Genomic DNA, 24,030 nt, shown 5'->3' with positions numbered 1-24,030 from the left:
TGGCACACGATGCACCAAACACCCTGTATTTTGTAACAATTTTAGATTTTTGTTATTATTTGTTAGTGAGGAGTTTTAGAGTTACTTTTATCACATTGGACTATTAGAGTGCTATTAAAATTGACTGATTAATGCAATTGTGCATCTATGATTCTAAAAGTAATCTATAAGTTTATGACCATAATATTTTGTGAAAGTTAAACTTACTTTTATTGTTAATCAACAACTGATTAATGTAACTATGTATCTATAATTCTTAAATAATGATATTTTGTAACAATTTTAGAGTTTGATACGTTTTATTACATTAGACTAATAGAGTGTTATTAATATTGACTGATTAATGCAATTGCGCATCTGTGATTCTAAAAGTAATCTTTAAGTTTATGACCATAATATTTTGTGACAGTTAAACTTACTTTTATTGTTAATCAACAACTGATTAATGTAACTACCTACGTATCTGTGATTCTTAAATAATAATATTTTGTAACAATTTTAGAGTTACTTTTTATCACACTACACTATTAGAATGTTATTAATATTGACTGATTAATGCAATTGCGCATCTGTGATTCTAAACGTAATCTATATTTTATGACCATAATATTTTGTGACAATTAAACTTACTTTTATTGTTAATCAACAACTGATTAATGTAACTACGTATCTGTGATTCTAAAATAATAATATTTTGTAACAATTTTAGAGTGACTTTTTATCACATTAGACTATTAGATTTTTATAATATTGACTGATTAATGCAACTGCGTATCTGTGATTCTAAACGTAATCTATAGGTTTATGACCATTATATTGTGTGATAATTAAACTTACTTTTATGCTGTAGATTTTTTAAACAGTGACTGTTAAATAAATCTGATTATTATTTACATATTTTTTTATTTTATTAACAGGTTTTATTTTCGGTATGCAATACCGAGGTGGAGCCTTTTAGATCTGTGTCATCTTTCACGTTTAGTGATATACCGGGGTGGTTGAAACTTGATTTGATCCATCCGCCCCGTTAAATGATATACCGGGGTGGTTGACACTTGATGTGTTCCATCCACCCCGTTGAACGCTAGGACTATGACTACCGGGGTCGTTGAAACACTTTTTCCCATCCGCCCCGTTGACGAGGCAGATCCACCGGGGCCGTTGGGACTAACCCAAAAATTATAACTGTCACGGTTGATTTGTCTGGACTCTAGGCGTTTGTAGTCGACAAACTAATCTTGAGTTGCACCATCTTACTTTACTTATAACAAACATCAAGACTGTCACAATAATGAATTTTGATAAGGCTGACAAAACGTTGTCATTTTCAAGCGAAATAAGTTTTTTTTTCGCATTAAAGCACAATTTTTATTCGACCAGTTTGTCTAGTAGTTTACTTGTTAGCATTGGCCATAAAATAAATTAATAAATACACTTTAATAGATAGTCGTTTCATGTCTGCGCGCGCGCAGCGACAACGATTTAAATTATTTCAAGGCAAAGAACGCTTGCTTTGTACAATCAACAACACAAAGGCCTTTTATTTACTTGTAATAGGGGTGACTTTGCTATATAAATGTATAGTCTGGTGCGGTCAACTGTACGTTATTCAACCGAGAGAATGTTAGCAGGAAAACGCGTTTTGTTGGTCGAAATAACTAGGTATTTCAGTTTTAAATAGACCTGAGATTATTCAAGGAAATATGTAAAGATATGTTGCTAATTGTATTTATTTATCCTATACATAATCTTTTAACTATCCATAATGTTACAAAATAATGCAATAGTTCTCACATCGAAGTTGTTGCAACGATTTTGATATGGAAATTAAATCAAGGAATTGAAGAAGACAATCTTAAAAGACCTTGAATAGGTGAAAGTTCATAGTATCATTTCATAACGGGATCTGCAAATTCTTGACCCGCGACCTTTTGCTTGACAAATTATTATTCTGAGCAACCGAAACATGCAATATGATTTGATGACAAAATCATAACTAATTGCTGGACGAAAACCTCCCATAAGATGCACCACAAAGCACTATTGTCTAACCCAGTGGTTCTTAACCTTTAGTCACGAGGGACCGTTTTACCAAATTTCTGTCTTGTCAGGGACCACTTTTTTTTTTTTTCAAAATCCTATGAAAGGGGAGGTTGATTTGTCGCCCACTGTGCGCCGTTTGCATTGTGTTGACTCGACTCATCACATCACGTCACTTGTTTATTACGATGTCTTCGTGGACCACTTGGAATGCCTCCAGGGACCACCAGTGGTCCGTGGACCACCGGCAAGAACCACTGGTCTAACCCTAGCAGTTCTCAGGTCGTCTGTCCATCAAGCAGGGTCTACACTACACAAACTAATGAACATTTTCTCTTGTTACAGTGGATCACCCCTGAAGAATGCGCCGTGTACAGCAGGGAACAGCGGCCGCCTCTAGTCATCCCTCGCATCACCCAGTACCGCACTCCCAAGAGGGAAGTGAAGCAGCATTTGGGGCATTCTTACCAAGAGGTAATTTTCAAATATTTTGACGTTGCATGCAAACTTAGCGTCCGCGGTGACGTAGAGTACTTACTAAAGCCCAGTCGCCGAGCACGTAGTATTTCGTCCATTGACCCCAAGCTACCCATCCTTATCGCCCGCGCGTAATTATGTTGCTGTCGCGCTCACGCGTATTGGTCCTTGCACGTTTGGTGAACGCCTGGGTGTAGCTTAAATACAATCAAAATTGTTGTTGCGCCGTGGACAATAGCACAAAATGCAGCCTCTAGTGATCCCTCGCATCACCCAGTACCGCACCACTAAGAGGGAAGTGAAGCAGCATCTGGGGCACTCTTACTTAGAGGTAATGCTTTAAATATTTGCAAGTTAGTTCGTTTGTTTCAATCAAATGACGTCCACGGTTGGATAAAGGCCTCCCCCAAGGATTTTCACAATGACCAGTCCACCGTTACTCGCATCCAGGTACTTCCCGCGACTTATACCAGATCTATACATATAAAGGTGTCCTTCTTTTTTTGTTCATAACGAGGAAGCTCTTGGTCTGCGTCTCCCCTGATGGAAAGTTATGATCAGGTTTCACCCAGAATTGTGGATTTCGGGTGAAGCTCGCTTCCACCTTCGGTCTTAGAGGCAGTTAGAGGTAGGTTAGCCAGTTCATTACAAAGGTACTGGCTCTTACCTTTAACTGCCGGAATACAACAATGCTGTTACATTGTTGTTATGGAGACAGACTTAATTTTAAAGAGCTTCTTACATCAGCTGGAGTTATCGGCATGTCAGAGTTGTAAACCTATAGTACATTTGTATTTAACTATAACTTTAAAAACTACATCCGTAAACTCTTAATTTTGCCCTTTATCTATACATTATAATATACTTTGTTACATTTAACAACAGCAAAAGTCATAGACAACGTCAATTCAGGGCGCATGAGTCAAGCGCCGCCATGTCGGCTCGTTAACTCGCGATTATTCAACTCGCTAATTATGCGCAGGCGCTGCTCTTACTTGCTAGGGCTACCTCAGATACTTACTGCCCTAGAGCCTAGAGCCAAAGCACACGATTTTGTTGATATGGAGCCAAAAATACAATGTGTTTATCAAAAAACTTGCTGAAAAGGGAACCGATAAGGAATTTAATTTCATGGCTTCGTGTAGTAAGGTTGTGGAAATTAATTCTAAAATAAAAAAGTATTAACATAGGCTCGCACAGTCCTCTATTGAAAACTTTTCAATACTAGGTCCCTACCTGTTTTACTAAGCTACATTCCTGAAATCAATGTACACGAGAATGTCTCGTGTAGGTAAGTACATTGTATAAGTGGTAATTCAAATACCTGCCTATTGTGGCATCATAATCATCATCATCTCAGCCATAGGACGTCCACTGCTGAACATATGCCTCCCCCAATGCTTTCCATGTTGCCCGGCTGGTAGCGGCCTGCGTCCAGCGCCTTCCTACTTATGATGATGTCGTCGGTCCACCTTATGCATGGGTGGACGTACTGGACGTCCCACTCTGCGTTTTCCGGTTCGCGGCCTCCACTCCAGAACCTTGCTGCACCATCAGCCGTCAGTTCTGCGTACTATGTGCCCTGCCCATTGCCACTTCTGATTGCCTGATATTGTGAAATAGGGTTTAATAAAGGGAAGGTCAAGAAGAGTAATGTAAATGATATATTGGGATCAGTTTTCTTTCTGCCCTTTGGAAAACTTTCAAATGTATGTGGCAGCCCTACAGCAACGCAATATGGCGTCGTTCTCGCGCCAATACCGCACATCCGGTGCCATCAATGTATCGATTCAATGAATTTATTGTTTCGACTGAGAGCCTGCCAAAGTGCCAACGTACGATAATCGATTGGTGAAAATCGAAAACATTTACATGTAATCGAATAATAGATCCATAGACAATTTAGCTAGAAATACACGAACTGTCCAGTCGTTGGAATTGGCATTGGCAGCTGTATTGGTTAAACTGTTCGAAAAAGAGGACTGATGTAACCACTGAGCTAATGAGAACCTACGTGGGTTCGAGTCCCGGCTCAGGTGATTTAATTCAAGTAGAAAATCACGTTTATGATATTATTATACTTCTTAAGCGCTATATCTTGGTCTAAATTGAATAAAATGATACTTAATTTCATATTAATACAGAAATCCCAATAAACAACGTAGAAAAAGTAGCAATTAATTAGATACTTAATAGATAATCGCAGAACAACTAATGGGACAATGTATTAAATGTATAATTATAACTTAAAACCAAAAGATAATGTCTGCCATCATTACCATCTTAATTTTTCCATTGTTTTGTTCGCTTAATTGGTAATTATACACGTTTTGTTCTATCAAGATTTATTATCTTGACGGCCGAGTGCATAGCTCTGGGGACGAATTTTGGAAGCACTCGATTCTTGACGTCGTATACGAAGAGTCGTGTACGAATTCCACTACAGATGTATCTTGAAAGCACTCGAATTGAAACTTCATGTCGCATACGAAAATGGTCATGTGCAAATTCTTTTTCGATTGGATTTACGTATTTCATCATTAGTAGATCATTTTATGCCCGTTTTCACCACATATCCCTAATTTTTAAGTGACCTCTAGGGTAACACTTATCAGGAATTTTGTTTTCATAGGGGTCACTTAAAAAATGGGGATTGATGGTTAAAACGGGCGCATAAGTCTCTACTACAGGAGGATTTAGCAAGTGATAGAAACGTAAATAAGTTTTGATGATTTTCGCTATTACGTGTGCAATTGGATTTCCAATGATCCAAAATTACGTCGTCCGACTGATTTCTTGCCGGAAAACTTAGATGATCATTAACAAACATTGAACAACATATTAATCAATCATAACGTTTAATTGGTGTGCTAAAAACTCTACCGACATGAAACATGTCAAACAAATACTTATTAAACAAGCTGTTCGGAATAAAATTGTATCAAGGTGTGTCAGTTTTCCTAAAAATCTTGTAATCACGTTGACGAAATGCGTGTGCAAATAGACATTTTATCGGTCTTACTATAGTCTATCCAATATAGCTTGATTAGAATGACGGCTGTCAAACGAATGTGACTAGTGATGGGTATGTTTCGTACGGTTCACATAGATGTATCGATAAGTTTTCGAAAAAATGATATGAAAAAATGCACCCAATTTTTCTTCATTTATCTTTATTCATAAAAATGACAATTATGATTTAAATTTAAAGACAGTAAAATTTAAAATTCATGTCAAGGGTGTACAACCTAAGTCGTAGTCATTAACATCAGTGTTCTTCAGTGGTTTTTTCCTCTCGCTAGAGGGCGGTGGGCATCTCTTCTAGAGCAACGGTGCTATGAATACCCAAAAAATTACCGGTGATTGATTTCCGATGTTTGATTATTTAAGAATGAAATTTTTTTTGGTTTTTAATAGTGAACATTTAGAAAAACGTATAACTTGACTTAAATATGTTAAAAAATTTGTTAAATATGTTAAAAAAATAGTTTTAATTTAAAATAACTTAAAAATTACTAATGATAAAAACTATTTACAAAATATAAAATACTTCACCCCCAGCGCCGCAGTCAGGAATGGTGCCCAAAAGGCTGGCAGCATTGCCACGTTGAATGGCCAGGCTAATTCTCTGGCCGAAATAGCTGCCAGCCTTTTGATCACCGGTCACCTCGGTGAGCCTCTATGCCAGTTCCTTATAAAAGGAACGAGCGCTTGGACCCCATGGTTTTAATTTAATATGACATTTGTCGATATGTCCCAACACTAACATTTTTGTAACTCGAGATAACCTTGTAGAGACGTCGTTAATACTCTAGCTTGATTTTTATAATTTCGAATTACTACTTATTGGTGTAATTTAACGCTGCATTTACACGAAATTATCATTTTTATTGGAAGCACTGTCGTCGAAAATATTGTTTGTAGGTCAGACGTGAATTATTTCTTGTCCGCCAATATTTAGCTCTCATTGATCGCTACTACAAAGTTATGTCGTTACTTTTGATGACAGCTGTCATTTTAATCAAGCTATATTGGATAGACTATAATGACATTACGGGCTATATTTCACCGGGACACCACGGCGGCGCAACCAGTCGTCGGCTACCAACAAAATGTATACAGCTCTATGGAGAGTTACTCACCTGGTGTCCGTTTGGTTGCGCAAAGCTGCATACATTTTGTTGGTAGCCGGCGACTGGTTGCGCCGCCATGGTGTCCCGGTGAAATATAGCCCTACAAGGCAATGCAATGACATTTTGAACCTTTGAATAATCCAAAAACAGTTCTATTCATGCAAAAGGTTACTTCGTATCGCCTCATCATGATCAGTCTATGGATGTCCACTGTTGGACATAGGCGCCTATTTACCCTGTATTTTACTTGTTTCATCCAGCTTCTGCCTTTCGCTAGTCGTCAATCCGCCTAGCTGAAGAACCTACACCACTCTTGCCCAGTATTTAGCTGTTTTACACCACGAGTGATTCGAACCGCGGTGCTAAACGCCCAAGAACAGTCATTCAATCGGTCTTTTTGCACTGGTAACATAATAATATGGTACGGTGAAGATGACTGTAGGAATCATTTGTAACGGGTCGATTCGAACCCGATACACAACATCTCTTTTTCAAGGGTAATTGGTCAAACAAAAATTTATGAACTTGAATTTTTTTAGGGCAATTCACGTGCCCAAAACTGCACTTAAACGGTACACATACACGGTCCGAATTTGTGGTGCGAAACGGCTGAAAACCCGTCGCGTTGAGGCGAATCGCCTGCCGTAAACAAATACCTACCTACATTCTCGTGCAGAAACACGTGAACGTCTACGTGTACACGTGAGATCAACAATAAACACTTCCTTCCAAACAAACATGTGCTAACAAAATATTAAGGCGACCGGGTACACCTACACATTATAATAATGATCACCACAATCATTGAATGCGTAATAAATAAGATAACGCACTCACTTCCTAACGAACCGTCGGCCGACCAATGATAAGGGCCTTCTAGGGATAGGACAATGGGCTCTCGATGTCTTTGATGTCGATATCGATGTTTGTAGGAAAACGCAACACTCATTATCGCCGCTTATTTTATACTTTACATTGTAACTAATTACATGAGTTCTAACTACGAAACAGCTTAGATAAGTCTTGTAGAATCAACTTAGTAGGTATGTATTAGTTAGAGTATTAAGGGAAAGATTAAAATATTATGTCATAAGACTAAGATACTTTCTTAATTAACGATAGTAAGTATCTTACTGAATGATATGACTCCTAATCTTATCTAATCGTTGATATCGCTAGTTTCAAAACTTAATGGAACTGACTAGAGTAAACTGTCACTTGTTTGCATCTTATCAGTCGCTTCATAGCGTCGTCTACGCCAGAACTGTCGACAAAAAACGTTGTAATGACATCGACAAATAAACAACACTAATCTAATATCAGAGTAATGTATGGCGACCTACCATTGTACTCAGTGCGTCATGCTAGCAGCACGGCCACCGCAAAATAAGCGTTTTTCCTTCAATTAATACCTCTTTGTAATAAATATAGACTTAGTTAACAACAACCAGTGCTGTGAATATGTAGTTTGGTGTGTCAAGTGCAGACATGGATGTGAAAATTGTAGTTGACGACGAAGTTGTAGTGAAGGCAAGACCGAAAATGTTTAAAATGATGAGATCCAAGACATGGATCAAAAAGGTGGGTACTTGATGGGCGTGACCTATGCCAATCTAAGTGTTCTATAAGTTTACTTAGTAATTTATGTAATTATAACTAAGTATAGCTACACCATCATACTTCCGAGCTCTATTACGTACTATGCCACCATCATCAAAGTCCTCCGTATAGAAATTGGTCTTAACGCCTGTTTCTGAATGCTCACAATCGCCCGGTCAAAGGATACTTTGCTAAGATTATTTGTATAGGCGTTGTTATCTGCTAATAGTCGTTATAGAAAGTGATAAGTATTGTTTATTTTTATTGATAAACATTATTCTTAGCGTCTGACACCTTACAAGTGATTTTAAACATTAAATAAATTGTTTGTCAATTCAACTTGCACATTATTCGTCTTTTTCAGTCGCGGATATGTATTTATTAACTGCCGTTTCCTTATGTAGGAAATACAGAATGAAATTATTTATTTAGTCATGTACATTGTTGTGGCTGTTTACTGGAATTCATCAGCTGTCTACAGCATTATCCTCAATGTTATGATTAGGATTGAAGTTAAAACTCCTACTTTGATAGTGAAATCAAAGATGAAAATACTTAAGTACCTACCTACTACGGGCAGCAAAGATGTGAAGGGAAACTTTATTCAATTAGTAGTTGACCTAACGCGTGGGCAACATTGCTCTACGAACCGACCTCTTATTTGAGGGAATGATTCTCAAGAATATGCTCTTCAATGGGACACATAAAAGACCTACCAAAGTAAAGTAACATTATGACAGATTAAATTCGCTTTGCCTCCTGGGGTTTTTGTAGCAACAGGATTTTACAATGATTTTGCATTTACGTAGCACAAACGTACAGGAAAACACACCCACAGTGGTTTATCAACGAAATGCAATATGTATATTATACAGGCGAGAGCACATCAGACTGTACATTATTGTAACAAAATATCCGCTAATACCACTGTAATAACGCCAGACAAGCTTGACGTGCCGCATCGTCTGTGTACAGCATAGTACCTATACGCTACAATTTTGTCGTTACACTCTTCAAGTTGGTAGAGCATTTCAGTATAAGGGCTCGTTCCCACTCCCACGGCAATCCAGTTTTGCTGGATCTAGTAATGAAGGATCTAGAGGACTGTCGTGTGAACACACATGTGTGTTTGAAATTCGAATTACAAATGCGAACGGATCGGTTTTTTCGGGACACTGCAAAAACGGGATGTCTCCGTGCCCTAAGGCTAGCAGTTTGCTTAAACGCATTAAGCGTAGCCCTTATGGGCTTACATGCCTCCATGTCTTTAGGGCCCTACCAGCGCTTCGAGACAAACATTTTAGCAAGTGCTGACTCAAACTCAATGTCCGAAATATCTTGCGATGTACACCCTTAGTCAAAATCTTGTATCTCTCTTCCAGGAGAATATAAATGAACCGTCAGTGAAATCGTCGGTGCGCCAGTATGAGAGGCTGCAGGACTGGAGCCCCACCTCGGAGCGGAGCCGAGTGGAACTGGAGCGGAGCTTCAGCAAGGCCAACTCCGACAGCCCCCCGCTGGCCAGGATCAACAAGAGGCTGGGTAAGATATATATGACCCTTTTTCATTGGAAAATGTCATCGTAATTCCAGCAGTAGTTAGGCTTCGTACATAGGTCTGAATTTGGAAATATCACTTTTATTATGGATGCCTCAAGCTACACTTCCTTACGACGAAGTCGCAGCGTTTGTGATTGATTTTATCGTATCAGCCTACAGCTGGACATAGGCCTGAATATCTCCAAGGATATTAATATTCGCTTCACGCTGCACTTACTGCGTTTAAGACTCAGAAGAGGCCCTTGAATTTCTTCGTATGGGTAAAAATAAATCACAAACATAACTAAGACAAGTTAACAGCCCAGACAATAGAAAGAGTAAAACCTTACATAAATACTATGCCAAAGGAAACAAACAAAATTACGAACTAAAAGTAATATTCGCTTCGAAGACACAAGATTCTTCGTAGTGGGTATTGTTCTAATCATGAATAGGTACCAGCTCAAACACCATCTGCTTTTCTAAAAACCTACCATTCTAAATTACAGGTAACTCCACCGAAAACCTCCTGTTCCCCAACAACCGAAGACCGAACCATCTACAGCTGCCAGCGTCTTCATCCGGGGACAGCCTGGATGTGGAGATCCGGGAGCGGGAGCCAGGGTATACTAAGAGCCGAAAATCCCGGTCCATGGTTGCTCCTAAGCACCGAATGAGGTCCCCAGTGCCTGCGCCAAGGATGCTGCTTCATCAGCCCGCTGAGGTAAATATGTATACCTCACTTTAAAGATCTCCATAAGTTTACTATATTAATACTTAAATCATACGTTTTGTTGTTGTTATCAGCAATTAAACAACTGCAATTTACTCTCATGTAGCTAAGGTCTTCAGTTTTGCTACCAATAAAACCAACGAAGGCTAACTTTGTCCCAAGATAAGCTAATGGAATACATTGAAATTAGGAATATTATCGGGGTTTCCTACTTTTTAAAGTGATATCAATTACGGCTTACTTACGGCTTGACAATCAATCTATGGTTAGTCTTCGAAATACGACAAGAAAATTGACTAGTTACTTACTTTTTACTCCACTAAAGTGTGGCTTTATCATTTTTCTTCAGCTTCAGAATATAATATATGCATGAGTTTGAGAATTGCATTTTCCGACGCAAAAAATGTTAGTTAGATTATTATAAATCTTACTACGTCGGGGTCATAAATTGACGGAGTTTACACTCTTACGCTCGTATTTACAAACGATGCTTGCTTAAGTGAAGCAGCAAATCGAACGCACAGCGTTGAATAGAGCTCTGTGATTGGTTCGTGTGTCACCCTGTGCGCTGTGCGTCTACGCACACTGATAACTCATAGTAATATTTGTGAATACGTTAGTTTAATTCGAATCAAGAATCTTCCTGTCCATTAAGATGATGATGTTAGATGATGATACAATTTAACTTGTTACCTCACCCCTTCCAGGCGACAGTGATCCTCGAAGGACCAGTGAAGCGCACCAAGTTCTCGGAAAGCGGGAAGAAGAGCAAGAAGAACTGGAACGACTGCTACATGATCCTCACCCCGACCGCGCTCGTCTTCTACAAGGACCAGAAGACGTATCTGGCAACTGTAAGTCAATATCTTATCAAATTCAAATTGTCCATTCTTCTTCTTGTCGTGTCGACACAAACCTACACAGTGTCAGCCCAAAACTGCGCCACGTGTGCTTCAAATACGCACCATTGAAGCCATTCGACAGAATAATAAGGGTGGCGTTGTCAGTAGCCTTCATTAAATCTTCCTGCGTGCAGTTATTTGGGCACGCAGGGCACGACATCATGTACTTCGTCGACTGGGGCACAAAACCACACTTCCACTCCAAGTTTGAGCCATCCAAGAATCCCCACCTGAACAGATAGTCCTTACTACGGCCGACCTGCGTCCGAAGTCTATTTAAAGACTTCCAGGTAAGTCAAGGGAGCTCATGTCCAAGTGGAAGACTCTTAGACATAGGGACAAAAGGGCATTGTCTATTTATGCAAAAAGGCTCCGAAAGAGTACTTTTACACGTCTATCACACTGCTTCGGGACCGTAATATGGGCCAGTGCTGAGGCCTGAGAAGAAGCAGCGCAAAAAACTCACATCCGTATTCACAAACGAAGCTTGCTAATATTAGCAACTAAAATTTCACTTAAAACAGAAAATCGAACGCACAGCGTTGAATAGAGCTCTATGATTGGTTCTTGTGTGACCCTGTGCGTCCACACGCACTTTGAGACCTCATAGTAATGTTTGTGAATATGAACGTCAGTCAGTATCAGCCATTCCAATATATTTTTATAGTTCGTATCAAGACTTGTGAAATTACTGCAATGCACAATGACGTAATATATGATTAATCTAATCCAAAGTGCAACGATTTCTGCTGTATAATGAAATGACGTTGTATTGAAATGCGCACGTAAATAATGACAATGTTTTATTGATCGTAAACAAATGACTCTCACTCGTTTGACTCTTTACTTGCACTCGGCTTGAGTAGAATAGAACCACCCCCACTATTCCCGTGGTTGTATTTACTTAAACCTTTACCTGGTAGTGGCAGAATTGTTGCCACCATATTTTGAACCTTATTGAGAAAACATAAGGTTCACAAGAAGTACAAAACTAATTAAAAATATTTTTCTCTATACCAGTTAAAGGGTTAAGAAGTGACTAAGCCTAGGCGCAGACCACCAACTTCTATGTAGTTGGCCTATAAATAATAAATAAATATCCTTGGACATTTTACACTGCGCTTCCAGTCCCAAACTAACGCCCGTATTCACAAACGATGCTTGCTTAAGTGAAGCAGCAAATCGAATGTACAGCGTTCAATAGAGCTCTGTGATTGGTTCGTGTGTCACCCTGTGCGTCCACGCGCAATGACAGACCTCATAGTAATGTTTGTGAATACGGGCGTAAGCAAAACTTGTACTATGGGTACTAGACAACGGATATAAACAAACATACTTAAATACTTTTTTTTTGAAAATTTAAAAAATTAAAATGATGATATCAAATTTCTGACTTCACCATACCATTTATATGGCCATGTTAACATGGGCTAGTGTCGGCTCATATACCCATTTACCTAACACCCTGTATAATAAAAGAATCGGCCGGTACCAAATCGGTGTAATAATGTTCATACATCTCCATACTGATCAACAGCCCGACCCAACTATCGGCCAACTAAAAGTCGGTGGTCTGCGCCTAAGCTAAGAGAGAATAAATTGCTGATAATCGAGCCTCCTCAACTCATTTGGCTAGGCGTGGAGAGTGAAGGTCAAATTCTCTATTTTGTAAATTAATTACATCTAATTAGAATTTTCATTACATTTTCTGGCCCGCATTCGAGATGCTAAACATTTCTGTAACGCAGGGAACCATTTTCATGAGAACGATCGCGATTTGCGGGAGAATAGCACACATTTCCTTTGGCGTAGAAAATAGTCGAATGATGATGATGATGATAGCTATTAAAATTTCTTAATCTCAAACTAAATTATAAATAACTTGAACAAGTCCAACCGCCTAAGGTGGGAATCGAACCCAGAGCCTTTCGCTTGCCGGGCGACTGATCTTCCGTTCATGGGTTGATCGTGGGTTGAAACTTGATGATGATGACCAGTTTTCTCATAACCATGTCTCTTTTCCAGCGCATGCCCAAGCCACCAGGCACGCCGCCATCGCCGGCGGCGCCACGCGCAGAATTGGTGCTGCCTCTGCGAAACGCCCACGTGATGCAGTGCATTCAAATGCACACCAAGAGGTGAGGACACTTGTAGAAGACATCTTGCTGCAACCTGTAAAACCCCAATGATCAAAGACTCATCTTTGATCATTGGGGTAATCCCAAACTAAAACCGGACAATGGTAATCTATACTTACTAATATTATAAAGCTGAAGAGTTTCTTTGTCTGTTTACTTGAACGCGCTAATCTCAGGAACTACCGGTCCGATTTGAAAAATTCTTTTAGTGTTAGAAAGTCCATTTATCGAGAAAGGCTATAGGCTATATTTTGTATATGTTACGGTTAATGTGATAAATTGAAAATTATGAATAATAACCGGTTATTATGAATAATTACCGACAGTCGCGGTAAAAGTAATAAATTAATAACATTTAACAGTGATTATTTAATAATTCAACCTTAGTACTAACAAATATCATAAAAGAGAACAACATCTTGTGTACGTGCTCTTGTACAGCCAAAAGTTTTGAACGTTTTGATATCATATATTAATATAATTTGGCATAATGAGTTTGGAATGTTTCTTGCATGATATTACTTTTCCATGATGCCCATAACATAATGTTTTGATTTAAAGTGAAAAATAGGTTAAGGTGCGGCGGGGGAGCCACCCCTAAGCCGCCTATTTAGTTTTATACACACATAAATGACCTCATATTAATCACATTTACCAAATCATGCGGTAATTATTCATAATAACCGGCGATTATTCATAATTTTCACATGTATCACTTTGACCGTAACATAATATACCATCACGCTACGAGTAATAAGTGCAGAGCAAAAATGAAAAATGTTGCAAAAACGGGTTTCTACGCGTACGAAGTCGCGGGCACAGCTAGTGAAATAAATACTTACAAACTAATAAACGTGCAAGTTCTGAGATCATGTTTTAAAATAGTTAGAATTTAGCAGTTAGAGGTAAGATAGCCAGTTCCTCCGTGGTTGAGGATTCCGGGTGAAGCTCGCTTCCATCTTCAGCCTGATCGTCACTTACCATCAGGTGAGATACAGACCAACAGCTTCCTCGTTGTGGATAAAAAAAAAACATCAAATTGATCCTAATATTGGTTACGAAACTAAGTCCTAACCAAAACCTGGTTGTTTACAGGTACACGAGATCGATGGTGCTCACGGTCGGGTACGACCAGTACCTGCTGCAGGATGAGACGGACGAAGGCGCCAAGCGGTGGCTGATGAACATCCAGAATATTATCTACAAGCTGGTGAGTTTCAGGCTCTTCATCATCATCATCATCATCATCATCATCATCATCATCATCATCATCATCATCATCATCATCATCATCATCATCATCATCATCATCATCATCATCATCATCATCATCATCATCATCATCGTCATTATTTCAGTCCTAAGACGTCCACTGCTGAATATATCCTTCGATGGCCGGTTGGCAGCGGCCTGCATCCAGCGCCTTCACGCTAACTTTATGAGCTGTGCAACTTTGAGCTTATTTATATCTAGGAGTTATAATTTAACTGATTCGCTCACACTTTTCTTACAAATATAGGAAAAGTCATGTGTGACGTCGCTCTGCTTTAAAAAGCAGCTGATAAGCATTCAGTGATATCATGATGATGCAGGTCATGACGCTCTGTGTGATGTTTTTTTAATTTTGTATTGTTGATGTAACTTATAAAACCGCTCTTGTGTGCGGAATACAGGGACTTTTAGAGAATATGAACCGTACTCCAACCTAACTGACCAAAAATATGAAACACATTAAAGAAAAGCCAATATAAATGATAAAATTTCTTCCTTCATTGTCCAGGGTCCTCCAATGCTGGAAGACTTCCACTCCCCGCAGTATACAAGCAGCAACACAGACCTGGAAAGCCTGGGCAGGACCCCCCCAGCGGCCCGCCACGCCACAAGGAACAAACACAAAGGTTGGTCCCACAAATATTCCTAGCGTACCCCAAGGCACAGTTTTATGCCCAGCGCGACTTTGTCAAAGGCCTTCCAGAGATCTCTGAAGATGGAAGAGGTATATTTTGAAGTGAGTATTTGATTGATGTATAATTTTATCGGGGCTACATTTTTCTTCTATCATCATCATCATCATCAACAGCCCTTTACAGTCCACTGCTGGACTATGAGCCTCCTCCACTATAGTGGAGGGTTTTGCCATAATCTCCACGCTTGGCAGGCGGGTTGGAGATCGCAGTTTAAAAGATTGATGTTTTTCAAAGAGCGCTGCTGCCCATTCTCTGTTTGATGTGTAGTCCCTAAGTCGCCTCTTACGACACCCGCGGGAAGAGTAGGGGTTGGTGACAAATGTATTCTACTCTGCCGTCACCACACGGCAATTTTCTTCTATGTTAAGCATGATTATGAGTATAGTTTCTTTTGCTAAAGATACTAACAACGTAGCTCTGTACTTTTTGTTTGAATTAATATGATGTTGATTTTTCTATAGAATCTGTTTTGGTTCTGCCTTGTCTCTCAAATGAGGGTTTTCGCGAATGAAAGATCCGCTAGATGGCGGGTCGTGGATGTGGGGTCTGACTGCTGCGTGATTGGTGGATTTTGACATATCTGTCAATGTCATGTCAAAAATAACCAATCATTTGGACCTCGCGTCTACGTATTGCCATCTGGCGGATTTTTCATTCGCGAAAACCCTCATTAACCGAATATTCGTGTAATTTATTAGAATTCATTAACTATGAGTCTAAGCAACCTACTCATCTCGGTGGTTATGACCAAAAATGTTGAATAATTCATAGTTATTTCCTAGTACTGTTAAGTTGTTGTTTACTTGTCGTCCAATCCGTATCATGTCAGCTTCCCGGTAAACTACTAAGTTTAACTTATTTTCCTCGTTCAGTTCTATTCCATTGTTGTGAAGTTTAGGTGTTTGTTTTAATTGGCATTTATGTTGTTCTCTTAATTAAATTCGTCTGTTTTAACTGATTGGACTTACATAATTTCCTTACTTTGATTTGATGTTGTTACTTCGATAGTGTGTGTAGTGGAAGTTTATAAATGAAAAGAGTGGACTGTATGAAATTAGTTATCTATTCGGTATAAATTTACAATATTATTGAGACCGTTTAGTTTTGTCTGTTTAGGATTGTCTTCTTCGATGTTCGCTCGCGAATTGAACATTGCTCGTTCGTTCGCCGAACGCTCGCCGCTCTCTCCGGTCACGCCGCCCGCGGGCAATGTCCGTGAGTAGACAGATATTGTGATATTTTAAGTCGTGTTTAATTTGATTCCAAATTCACATCACAAAGTGTAAGTGGATTGACAATGGCTTTCTGTGGATGCATATTGCAGACTGCGTTACTTCATATGGATGTACGTAAGTTAATTTGTACATTTAGTGTGATAAAGTTATCTTTTCCTGTAATTTAGATATTTTCAGTGATTACTAATTCCTAATGAGTAATGATGTTTTACGGATCTTCACTTTTTTCGTCATTGTTTCCGTAATTATCACACAAAACACAAACATTGGCTAATTAATCATTAACACGTGTTCTTCCTAGGACTTCGTGATTGTCTTACAAAGTATTCTTCTATATTGAGTTATATTCAACTTGCTGTACATGTAATTATATCTACAAAAGCTTTTTATCGTTGATTAAAATTATAAGCCACGATATCGAGGGTCCTTTATCTGTAGATAGTGCTTCAGTTTAATCATTAAATCTATAATTGGAGTTCAGTCAGACATTATAACTCTAGGACAATACACGGATCACAAAATAATTGACAATGACGATACAAAGTTTATTAAAATCAGTGCAGTGATTGTTTAAAAAGTGTAGTGAAAAAGTGAAGACATTTGCAATGGATTTTCAAAACTTTGATATTTTGTCGATTACGTCATTCTTTTATCTGTATAGCATGGTGATAATGAGCAAAGCAAAGAAAAGCCCAACGGAAAAGACTTATGCCAAACTGAAAGACATTTTTGGATCTCATCACAATCTAAGTCAGAAGCACCACGATTTGAAAGTACACAAACGTATGTAAATAAAATATTTAAACCTTAGTAACATAGGTTAGCGAATTCCCGCTTTTTCCAATGTATAATTGGGCGAAGAATTTAGAGGCTGTGTTATGCATTTATTAAATTAAGGATATTGACGCGCAAAAATTAATAAAAATAGAAAAGTACTACACGCATCCGTTTGTGTTGAACGTTAATAAAACACCTTTACAGAGTGTTAGTGATACAGTTTTATCTTCAACATGATCGATAAGATATTGATTATGGACTATATCTTGGTGGTGTGAAGTGCTCATTGTTAATTCGGCTATGTACGAAAACATATTGCAAGTTTATGTTTTTATAGGTTTTCCATCGTCATCTACTCAAGGTCGTGAATTATCTTATGCGATTATAATAGTGATTAAAATTTCAGTTTTAGTGTTAAACGATACAATAAGGTAAATAGTATTTGATCTAATTTGGTTGTTAAATGTCTTATAAAATATGGTTTCCGATGTCAGATTATGTGGTTTAACATGTGATGTTCTATCATTCGCTGTTGGTTGGTCTGTCTCAATTAGTTTTTCATCTTCTTCAAATGTTTCATTTATAATTACTTCCAAACCATTATCATACATTTGTGGTCTCATTCTTGTTTTAGGTGATTGAGGTGTGTTAATTAATTATAAAATAATTTAGTTTAACGTAAGTAGATTATTAATCGTCTCTTCGTCATTTTGGGTTTGGCTATCTTAACTTTTTTAATTAGTGTAATATAACTTACCCATTATTAAAACTAACACAACTTACTGCTATAACTAAATGTTAAACTAAATTATTAGTCAAATCTTTGGCCTTTCATTGGTATCATTAATATCAGTCTACGTAACTTTTAACTCAGCTATAAAATCTTTAATTTCTCTGGTGGTTTGGGCAATAACTTTACCAAATACGTTTTTAGCTTAACCTTCTCTCGCTTAAGCTTCTTCGACTGTCGCTTCACCTGTTTGTATGTTGGTATTATTTTTTTCAGCTGGTGGCAGCAGTAATGAAGATCTCAGTGACTCTACGGAGGCGTCCATACAAAAGTCACATGTAAGGAGTATACTCAGGAAGTTCTTCCCGAAGAGACCAGCAATGGAGGTGCTCGTGAAGAAAGGAATCTACAAAGGTTCGATGTGATTATGTTGGTGTGTGATGCTTGCCACGAAATGATTTTGCACTAAGCTAAATTAGTTTTAGACGCTTTTTAGTTTAGTCTATAAGGAGTAGTAGTTTTAGTTTTTTTTTTACTAATAGTGTTGGTTGGTTGGGTTTTATTAACAAGGGGAGGAACGAAAAGAAAGGAAAAATAATTACAATATAGTGTTTTTCCGTGATAAAAAAAAATAAGTAGAGGGTATTAAACAACTAATCTACCGTATGTATTGTTAAAAAGGGATGAAAATGTAAATATGTAAATATTTGTGTGAACGTGTAAATATTAATGAATTTCATGAAAACAGTGAGCAATTTTCAAAATCATGCGTGCAAGTTCAAATTTATTTTTGTTTTACAAATTTTCTTTGTTTTGTTTTTGGCAAATTGGCTTGCATGTATAAAAAGATATTTCTAAATTTTTTGGTGTTTTATTTATGTGCATAATACCTTAGAGTTATGGAGTTTTTTTCTTATTTCACATTTATGGTGTATGGTTTAATATTGTGCATATTACTTTTATGTAGTTTTATTATTTTTTTGAAATCGCATGAGTTTTTTCAGACGTTTACCTAAGGCCCAGAACAAACGGTGAAACGCAACTGCAACGAAACTGCAACTGCTAGTTACTTTTGAGTTGCATCTAAGTTTCTGCCATAGCGTCCGTTGAGAGACCACACATGACGCGACCAGTTTGAAACTTTCAGTTTCAGTTTCATTCATCAGAATCATCAGAAAGTTGCAGTTTCGTTGCAGTTGCGTTTCACCGTCTGTTCTGGGCCTAGGTGTAGACGACATCACATCAAGGTATAGTTCTTGCAACTCACGTTCAGGCGAGTGACCTTTACTTGTGTGTGTACGTGTACTTATATGTACATAAATAACGATAGCGATAGAAAAACGAACAGTAGCGAGCCACCACACATGTATTAAGCTCACTCGCGTTCGTGAATTGCAGCAACTATAAACACTATCATGATGTAATGCAAAAGGTGTCATTTTGCGGCAAAAAAGTTTATTCTGATGTGCTTGTCGTCTATACTTTTAAATTTCATATTGCGTTGATTGAAAATATCATTGCAAGACAATAAAAAACTGTTTTTAAAAAACGCCATTTACAATAACTGATTGTGCTTTAAAGTCATTATATTTAATAATTCGTCTTGTTACATTGTAATTAAAAAAAAAATCATAGGCACGATATAATAATTATGAGTTTCTTTGAAGTAGCGGTAACGATCAACAATAAATAGTCAACAGAACGGAATTTTAATAGTAACATAATTTAAGAACTTGTGTACGAGTATGATTCATGTTTTAATTTATAAGTTGTAGTTACGCTTTTTTTTTTCTTTGTACAGTAGGCTAAGCCGCATTTTCTATTACCAACCTACAAACAAACATCTGTTTATATTTATTTCTAGTTAAGAATTCAGTAGGAAATGTAGACTTTACAAACGCTTAAGTAAGATTTGGTATCAATTCGCATTGTGCATTCATATAAAATGGTTATAAAACCACTGTATATAGAAATCAGCTTTTCTATTGCTTATTTCTATAGCAATTTTAAGTCTACCTAGTATGTTGTAATACAAAGTGGTGTTACATGTTCTTCCTAAAATAATTTATCTGGTCTAACCACCTGCTGTATTTAAGCTATTATTGTAAAGACGTCACTCATATCTTAGGTATGACCATTACCATAAATGCTGTATATCCAAGCTACTAAGGTACAAATAGGGATGTTTCCTGGGTAAAAAAGCAAGAGTTTTAATTAGTCCGTCAGTTAGCTTATCAAAAACTACTCGACACGTATTTTTCACTTTTTAAAACTAATGAAAATGTAAAGTGATAAAGCGTGCCAAAGTTCTAAAAAAGGCCCGTGACGTCAGTGAGTGCGTAAAAGTGCAGCACTTTGTGACGTCGCGCGGAACTTCAACGCACTATAACTTTGTAATTATTTGTTTGATTGATAATTAAAAATATACGTGTCCAATATTTTATTATACTAAAATTGACGGACTAAAAAATTATTTTTAGGAAACTAGCCTATTCCCTTACAACTTAGGCCATAACCAAACCCTCCGTCTCCAGATGAGCCGGTCTTCGGGCGGAAGTTGGAGGAGGTCTGTCCTGCCACCAGCCCTCGGGTGCCGGACTTCGTGGTGGCGTGTGTGAAAGAGATAGAGAGCAGTGAGGAAAACATGTGTACCGATGGCTTGTACAGGGCCAGTGGGAACCTGAGCCAGGTGCAGAAGATTCGGTTGGAGGTGAGAATCTTGTTGTTTCTTTGGATTTTAATGTTGGCTGTCTTTTTTAATTTAAATGACGTGCTTCATTATCAACACGATAATTCTCAAAATATAGAATTGTAAGAAAAAGGAAAAAGTTCAATAGGATAATGATTTTTATTGGTTTAACAAATATGAATGTGGAATGAAAATCCAATAACAGCACATTCTTAAGTAAAAAAATCTAAGTATTTAATGTGCATGAGTTCGTTCGTTTTAACCAAATGTCGTCCACTGCTGGACAAAGGCCTCCCCCAAGGATTTTCATAACAACCGGTCCTGCGCTGCCCGCATCCAGGCTCTTCACGCGACCTTCAACAGATCGTCGGTCTACCTAGTGGGAGGCCTGCACGCTACGTCTTCCGACCCGTGATCGCCACTCGACACTGTGCATGAGTACAATGAAGAGAATAAATGATGGGATTTTGGCTAGAGAGTTAATTCAAGTAAATACTTACCTCCTCAATGATAAATACTCAGAAAACTTTAACAATGAATTTCCACTTGCAGATCGACCAGAACAACCTGTCCGTGATGGAGAACAACACAGACATCCACGTGCTGACGGGCTCGCTGAAGCTGTTCTTCAGGGAGCTGAAAGAGCCGCTCATACCCTGCAGTATGTTCGACCGGGTGCTTGCTGCTTGCTGTAAGTATATCTTTACTTATATTACTAATTGGTCCTAATAAATAATCTCTTGCAAAGACTCCAAAATAATACTACCGAAGATTACACACCTATTCAAAATACTAGAGGGCTTGTGGCAGTAAACAAATGAAGCAACATTTCCTTTTCACATTAACGATTAACTATTTTCATAGTATAATGTCATACGGCATATTGTTGTGGGGCTCAGCTGCGGACATTGAAACTGTGTTCGTTCTGCAGAAGAGAGCAGTGCGGGCCATTTATAACCTTGGACCCCGATTTTCCTTGAGAGAATTCTTTAAGGAGATTAATATACTGACAGTAGCTTCACAGTTCATTTATGAAAACCTTTTATATGTTCGCAAAAATATAGAGCAATTTACTAGAAAGAGTGATTTACACAAGTTCAATACAAGAAACAAAAATAAACTTGCCGTTCCAAATTTCAGACTGCACAAGATTGGTAATTCATTTATGGGGAAATGTATTAAACTTTTCAATAAATTTCACAAACTGTTGTAGAATTGCCCATTCATAAATTTAAAGCACATATCAAAAGCACCTTAATGAAAAAGGGCTACTATAAAGTTGATGATTATATAAAGGATAAAAATGTTTGGAATGTTTAACTACCTAGCTCGCATTAATACTTATGACTATAATTTGTATATTTTAAAGACTGTAAAACCTTGAAAAGGAGGCTGACAATAGTGACTGAGTTTCTTGCGCTGCTTCTTCTCAGCACTGGCCCATTTATTGTCCCGAAGCAGTGGTAGGGTTAATATTGGGACGTGTAAAAGCGCTTTTTTAAAGCCTATTTGCAAAAATAAATGAATTTTATGAATTTTTAATTTTAACGAAACCTCTGCCAAAAGTTTACATCCTCTTCAACAAGTTTATTTATTTTACCCTCAAAGTAGCTGTTGCACTGTTGAGTAAAAACAAAAATACTTATAGAGACGTCTTAAATATTTAATGACTACCTATGATATCAATGTACGAGTATCTACTATTACCTATCTACTATTATAAATAAATATCTTTGGACAATCTCACACAGCGCCATCTAGCCCCAAAGTAAGCAATTAATATGCTTGTGTTATGGGTGCTAGCTTAACAGATATACTACTTATATACTTTTTTTTTAAATACATACATATTATACATAGTAACACCCAGACCCGTCACAGAAATTAAAATTCATCATTTCAATTTCTGCCCGACCGGGAATCGAACCCGGGACCTCTCGGCATAGTAGTCCGTTCTGAACCACTACACCAAACGGCCGACAACTTACTAATGACGACGTTACTTTTGTTACAGCAATAAAACCGAGGGAAGCGAAGATCAAAGAATTCCGAGATATAGTCCAAGCTTTACCTCAGTGTAACAGAGACACCCTGAAGTACCTTTTAGAACATCTTCTACGGTAAGTCTACTAATAAAACTACAAACTTAATCTAATACCCAAAATCTGAGTAAGAACTAAAATAAGAAATAGTTTAGCAACTTGATGTGATCAGTTTCATCATTATCATTATCAAGTCATTTGGTCTCCACTGCAGGAAAATGACCTTATCTTATTTGCCAGAGGCATAGAGGATTTAGCCTACCGGTCGGCCAATATGGGGAGAATATTTTTGGACATTTTTGAAAATTATGGCCCTGCCTGAGTTAAAATTCATCAACTTATTTTCTATTTCCAGAGTCACACAGTACAGCGAACGAAACAGAATGCACACGGCAAACTTGGCCATCGTGTTTGGCCCCACCCTCCTCTGGGCGCCCGCAGAGCAAGCCCACAACATCGCCATCGACTGCATCCAACAGAACAACGTCGTCGACATCCTTCTCAATGACTTCAAAGAGATTTTCACCGAAGACAACCCCAAGGGGAAGAAGAAAGCGTGACTTTTACTCAACCGGCTGTCCCGGAACGATAACTGAGCCCCCAATGTAACTCTTCTTCAGCATTTCCAATCTGGTACGAAGAATGGATGTTGCAACTGGATTGTGTCAAATACAAGTACCTAACAATTTGATCAACAAACTATGAAAAGTGGCGTTAAAGTATTTATTATGAATCGAAACAGATGACTTTTGGAATGAGAAGTGGTCTGGGCTCTATTTTATTTAAATTAGGGAAGTAGTTATTCTACAAATTATTATTATATCTTTATAAATTTGTGTACATAGACGATGTTGTGATATGAATACGAATATCTGTGAAGGTGAATGTTAAAATCTATGAATTGAATTGAAATATTTATCATGATCTCTGTCACACACAAAATCTAAATTATTTGACGTTATTTCTAATATCGTGAAACTTGTCCAAAATGTTTACATCCAAAAACAGTGTTGTGATTGTGAAGCAATAT

The 24,030-nt window shown here is 37.8% G+C and overlaps 1 protein-coding gene across 1 annotated transcript in view; it reads left to right on the top strand.

Moving 5' to 3' along the window:
• LOC135082065 (WW domain-containing protein tag-325-like) overlaps positions 1 to 23,818 on the top strand; it is a 57,853-nt gene extending 34,035 nt beyond the window's left edge. The window contains exons 2-13 of the mRNA XM_063976817.1: positions 2,386 to 2,514; positions 9,632 to 9,791; positions 10,297 to 10,511; positions 11,228 to 11,374; positions 13,448 to 13,560; positions 14,656 to 14,770; positions 15,341 to 15,458; positions 18,546 to 18,683; positions 20,804 to 20,979; positions 21,511 to 21,649; positions 22,973 to 23,078; positions 23,356 to 23,818. Of these exons, the coding sequence (XP_063832887.1) occupies positions 2,386 to 2,514; positions 9,632 to 9,791; positions 10,297 to 10,511; positions 11,228 to 11,374; positions 13,448 to 13,560; positions 14,656 to 14,770; positions 15,341 to 15,458; positions 18,546 to 18,683; positions 20,804 to 20,979; positions 21,511 to 21,649; positions 22,973 to 23,078; positions 23,356 to 23,560 (1,761 nt within the window). The 3' untranslated portion in view covers positions 23,561 to 23,818. The remainder of the gene's footprint in view (positions 1 to 2,385; positions 2,515 to 9,631; positions 9,792 to 10,296; positions 10,512 to 11,227; positions 11,375 to 13,447; positions 13,561 to 14,655; positions 14,771 to 15,340; positions 15,459 to 18,545; positions 18,684 to 20,803; positions 20,980 to 21,510; positions 21,650 to 22,972; positions 23,079 to 23,355) is intronic.
• The last annotated feature ends 212 nt before the right edge of the window (positions 23,819 to 24,030 follow it).

The sequence above is a fragment of the Ostrinia nubilalis genome, chromosome 21 (genome assembly GCF_963855985.1).
Source record: "Ostrinia nubilalis chromosome 21, ilOstNubi1.1, whole genome shotgun sequence".
NCBI lineage: Eukaryota > Metazoa > Arthropoda > Insecta > Lepidoptera > Crambidae > Ostrinia > Ostrinia nubilalis.
This window is presented reverse-complemented; position numbering and strand designations above follow the sequence as displayed.